This window comes from Glycine soja, chromosome 16 (genome assembly GCF_004193775.1).
Source record: "Glycine soja cultivar W05 chromosome 16, ASM419377v2, whole genome shotgun sequence".
Lineage (NCBI taxonomy): Eukaryota > Viridiplantae > Streptophyta > Magnoliopsida > Fabales > Fabaceae > Glycine > Glycine soja.
In genome coordinates, this window is record NC_041017.1 from 32973881 (window position 1) to 32979040 (window position 5160).

Consider the following 5160-nt stretch of genomic DNA (forward strand, 5'->3'; position numbering starts at 1 on the left):
TATTATTCTTATAATTATTAGAAAAATTATGTGAATAATTGATATGATTAGTTGAAGTTCCTAAAAAATATAATTAATTAAAATTAACAATTAGAGATAAATAAGGTGCTAGGAGAAGGAAATGGGAGTTTTTGAAAAAAATTACTTGACAACTGATCTTTTAACCTAGCAAAGAAGAATAATCCCTTGAAAATGAATTATGTACTTGTAATCACCATTCATTCAATATTAATTCAACAAAAGATGTTTTCTTTTTCCAACATTAATTATGTTTAGCTCTATTACTATTATCTTAATCCCAATTATGGGAACTAAACAATTACCATGGAAAAAAAATTGATTTGGATAAGATTAAGCATTAGGCATTTATTTGGTGTTTAAAGCATGTGGCCATTATAATTTAGAAGAAGTTCCCTAACAAGTAATTTGAGGATTTAAGTGGCTTTCTTGATGTTTTATTATTGTTTTCCTTGTTGTTTAGTGTTTTGTCCATATGTTAAGGAGTATTATTTTTATCAAAGAAAAAAAAACAAATGTTTAAAAAATAAGCACATAAAAGTAAATGCAACTCCTCCTAAGCTAGACTATTGTGGCATTGTGTTTGCTACACTTTGTTGGACGAAGCTTAACTCCAACAATATTTTTGGGATATCTATTCAATTAAGCCATTGCCTTGGCCTTAGCTTAAGGGTTTGGCTTCCATATGGTGCAAAGCACATGGCTTATTCCTTGCATATGCGCCGATAAATTGTGTAGCTTTACTACAATGATGTCTATTCGATAAAAACTAACATATCCCATTACCCAAAAGGTCCTTGCTAGCAAAAGTATGAGTGAGGATCATTGTATGTAATCTTATTCTTGCATATACAAAAAGGTTGTTTCCAAATTCAAACTGATGACCAACCGGTTACCAAAATACAACTTTAAGGTTGTGCTAGAGCTCACAATCATTGATGTCTATTAGATAAAACAAGAAAAGTTGAGAAACAAAATCATTTTTATTCTACTCCCTATGTTCATATTTACAAGACTCAAATTTAAAATGGTGTTTGTTTCATTTTATAAGACTCAATTGATAATGTTCCTTATCTTAATTATTTTTAGACTTAGAAATACCCCTAATTAACAAAAGAAAGAATATATTGATAATCAATTAGAAGAAAAAAGAGTATTAATGACAAAGATAATTTTGAAAAAAAGTTATAAATTTAACACAAATATATTGCTATCAACTAAATTAACCAATTTTCCTATTCTTGATGAATTAGATAATTGAATCTTATATATAAAAAAAGAAAATATTATTTTATTTGGCAAAATAACAAGGGGAAAACCACAACCAGAGCCTCTAGTTCCCCTATTAACAAAATCACTTTTTCCCAAAATTTTTTTTTACCTCACTTCGCTAATTCTCCCTCCTATATCCCATAAATGGGTTCCTATCTAGCAAACTCTTTTCTCTCTCCTCTTTCTACCTCCTAATCCAACAATTGATCCATTTGTCTTCAAGTCCCATTATTAGCCTAAGATTTATCATTCCATTACTACTTTTTTTTCTTGTTTACACTCTTTTTTTTTTTTATCTTATATCCTCTTTTCCAAGTGTTTTGAATCCTGGATAGCGACGTGTAACAATCGATCCCAAAAATGCTATAGTAGATGACCACTATTTTGAAATTTTTTATATAGTACAATTGCAAAAAGGATATACAACGATAGTTTTAAATGACATATAAAGACGGTTCAAAACCGTCTTTAAAGCCAACGTCGTAGAAAGTCTTGACTTTTAATGACGATTCCAACAATAATCATCTTTAAAAAAGAGTCATTCTAAGACGGTTGTTAGATAAAAATTGTCTTAGTCAATATAATGTATACTATTTGCATATAAATTATAAAAAAAATTACTCAAAATTAATGACTTTCATAATTAACAATATAAAGGCATAGATGTTTTTAACAAAACATTTGAGTAAATACCAACAAATTAAAGTGAAATACAAGTTTCCTAGATAGAAATAATCAATCATCATTTTCTAAATCCAAGGTTTTTTTTTTGTCATTTTCATTAACATTTCAACTATAGATTTCGTTTTTGGAAATTGAAATCCCAAAATAGCACCATTGTTTTGTCTGCTACACTAAATTGCTCTATCATGGTTGTAACAAGCAGGGCCGCTCAACGCTGCCATGTCGCTATAATGTGCTATTTAAAACCTTGTTCATTTCTTTATGTATTCTTTTTCTTAGTCTTAATAAATCTCTTTTACCAAAAAACTAGCAATAAATAATAGGAATATCAAAATTATAAGATTGCTAGATAAAGATCGAGAAAAAACATATAACATATAATATTCCAAAATAAAATATTAAAGCAATTTAAGTCACCCAACATATAATTGTATGCAACAGAACTTTAGCAAAGCCTAATAATCAATAAATCTCTATCCATCATCCACTAGATTTTTCAACTTCTCAAATCTGAATAGCGCTAGGGGGTTTCATTCTTTCATAAGTTTTCCCATAAAAATGTATACTTTCAACTACATAAACACAACTTATCAAACATAGTTGGAAAAAAAGGGCCATTGTGCATCAAATGCTTTTGCAAAAAAAAAAAAAGTAATACAACCAACCTAGTTAAAGTTGGCACTAATTTCCTGGCGCTTCAATTTTAAAGCAATACGTTCATTCTCAATCTTCATTCTTTCATTCTCTAGCTTCAACTTTTCTAACTCGAGATCTTTTTTCCTACTAAAATTCTGCCACTTGAATCTTTGTTTCTTCAGCTCCAACATCTCGTCTTGAATTTGTAGCTTCTGCTCTTCTAACTGAAGTGAACGAGATTCAACCGATTGCTTTTGTAACCAAGTTGCTCTCATTTTTGGAAGGAAATCTTGATTCCCATCAGATTGAACTACAGGAGAATATGAAATTTTGTTGTACTCTCTACTGTTTAAAGCACTCCCAAAAGTAGCAACATCTACTTGTCCTTGCCCAGTTTTTAATCTCTTCAAAGGTTGCCTTGTTGCCCCATAGACTCCTCTACTATTTGCAAGGGAAGCATAATTCTCTTCAAAGTCATCCTGATCACTACTTTCCATATCTATATCATCTTTGTCATAATCATAGTGATGGGATCTTCTGATATCATCACTATCATGGTCATCTCTATTTTGAAGAGCCGCCTGCAGTGATTGTTGCAATGTTGGATCATGGGGTAAATGCAATCTATTACCATTATGGTAAGAACACATCTCTTCATAAAACAGATGTTTGGAGCTCAATATTTTTCGAACATGGTCCTTTTCTTTCTCGGAAAGATAATCGATCAAATCCAACAAAGAAGGATTTTCAACAACCCGACAGGAAGTTCCCCTCCCAAGCATAACATTAAGCTTTTTGTAGCTTTTACTAAGGTCATTGAATTTATCCTCACATTGTTGAGGTGAAACATGGTAACCTCTTTCAGCCATGACCTTAGAAATGGATTTCCATTTCCCTTTATTTTGTAGGACTGTAAATTTTCTTCTTTTGCTACTGTTGTCAGAAGTTGCATCCTCACCTATGTAAGACATGACCATTATTAGAAGTTTTACCATCTTATCAGTCCATTTCACCTGCTGCCAAGGAGTACTTTTTTTCCCTTTACCCGCTTCATGATGACCATCAACACCTTCTTCGACTAAACTTGCATCACTTGGTGAGGTCTTGTGTATACCCCTTTGATTAAACTCAGTCATTGACAAAATCTGATGATCACACTTCTGGAAGGATCCCATTGTAAGAGGCAAACCATCATGAATTGAGGAGTGCACTAAAGACCTTTGGCAATGATGAATATGTTGTTGGTTCATGGAATGAGGATGCTTCTCTTTTCGACGAACTCGCATTGATCTAGGCAAATCAGAACCACCAAAATGACCCCTACCTTGAAGCATACCTCTCTTTGACAACTTGCCTTCCATTGCTTCTCACAATCAACAAAAACATATCAAACCAATGAACCCATTTCACATCCAATTCTACTTCACACATATTTTTAAGTGCTTTTCACAAAACACGCACATCAGAATCACACAAAGCCATGCATAATATTCCAAGACCTTTTTAAATCCCACATATCAAACTTTCCAGATTTTCAAGTAAAAAAAACCTAAATCAAACCATAATAGGATAACTCTTTTTCCAAAACATCATTTCATACACCAACATTCCCAATGCACTAACAAAAAAAAATCTCACAACACAATACATCAAAGGGGTCCACCAAAGTGCTAAAATCATCCAGAGCAAAAAAAAAATAAAATAAAATAACAAATGCTCAACAAACATTCACAACAAAAGCCAAAACCCTTTTAGAGGCTCACCGGCGAAGAAGCTCAACAACTTCTCTGATCAAAATCTTCACAAAATCTGACACCCTTAGAAGCAAAGATTGAAACTTTTTCTCAAAATCAAGTTGAGAACCCTGAAACAAAGACAAACAACTAAAAAGAACACATCCTCAGTCACCAAGGAGTGAAGAAGTGCGGTAAGAAAACAAGGGAAAAAGAGAAGAAAAAGAGCGAAATCACTAAAGACAAGGATTAGTTTGTGATGAGAACTAGTTACTATGTAACGAGGCTATATATAGGATACTAAGGAAAATAACGAAAGAACCTTAATGGTTCAATGTATGATGAAATTAGTGTAGACCAACCCAAGTATTTTATTGATTCTTTCACAATAAAGAAATGAGCCTTTAATAATAAAAATTGAATTCAATGTAAAAAATTAAATCCTTCCTTCAATTTAATAATAAAAATTGAATCCTTTCTTAAATTTAATAATAAATATTTAATCATCTCTTAAATGGTATTGAATTCAAATCTTAAATGTTTCTACGACTCTTTTGTCGTATTTGAATACATTTATTTTATTTAAACGTTATTTCAATCCAAATCCTCTGAATTTATTTTTTCAATGATGTCTATCCGAGTTGATTAAACCCTCTTATTTCTATGGATAAAAAAAATAAAGCTCACTCAAATCAAAAGATTAAGCACATCTTTAATTTTTATTTTGACTTGGTATTACTATCTTTTATTCTAAGTATAGATTTTTAAAAAATTTATTTATTTTTTATATATTATTTTAATGGTTTAATTTTTTAGT

At 31.0% G+C, this 5160-nt stretch overlaps 1 protein-coding gene across 1 annotated transcript; it reads right to left on the reverse strand.

Annotated features, from left to right (window-relative positions):
• Positions 1 to 2435: 2435 nt before the first annotated feature.
• LOC114390493 lies at positions 2436 to 4627 on the reverse strand. Its single transcript, XM_028351230.1, has 2 exons — positions 4374 to 4627; positions 2436 to 3973 (listed from the first exon to the last, which is right to left on the reverse strand). The coding sequence occupies exon 2, from the start codon at positions 3969 to 3971 to the stop codon at positions 2640 to 2642; it is 1332 nt and encodes a 443-aa protein (XP_028207031.1). The 5' UTR covers positions 3972 to 3973; positions 4374 to 4627; the 3' UTR covers positions 2436 to 2639.
• Positions 4628 to 5160: the final 533 nt, after the last annotated feature.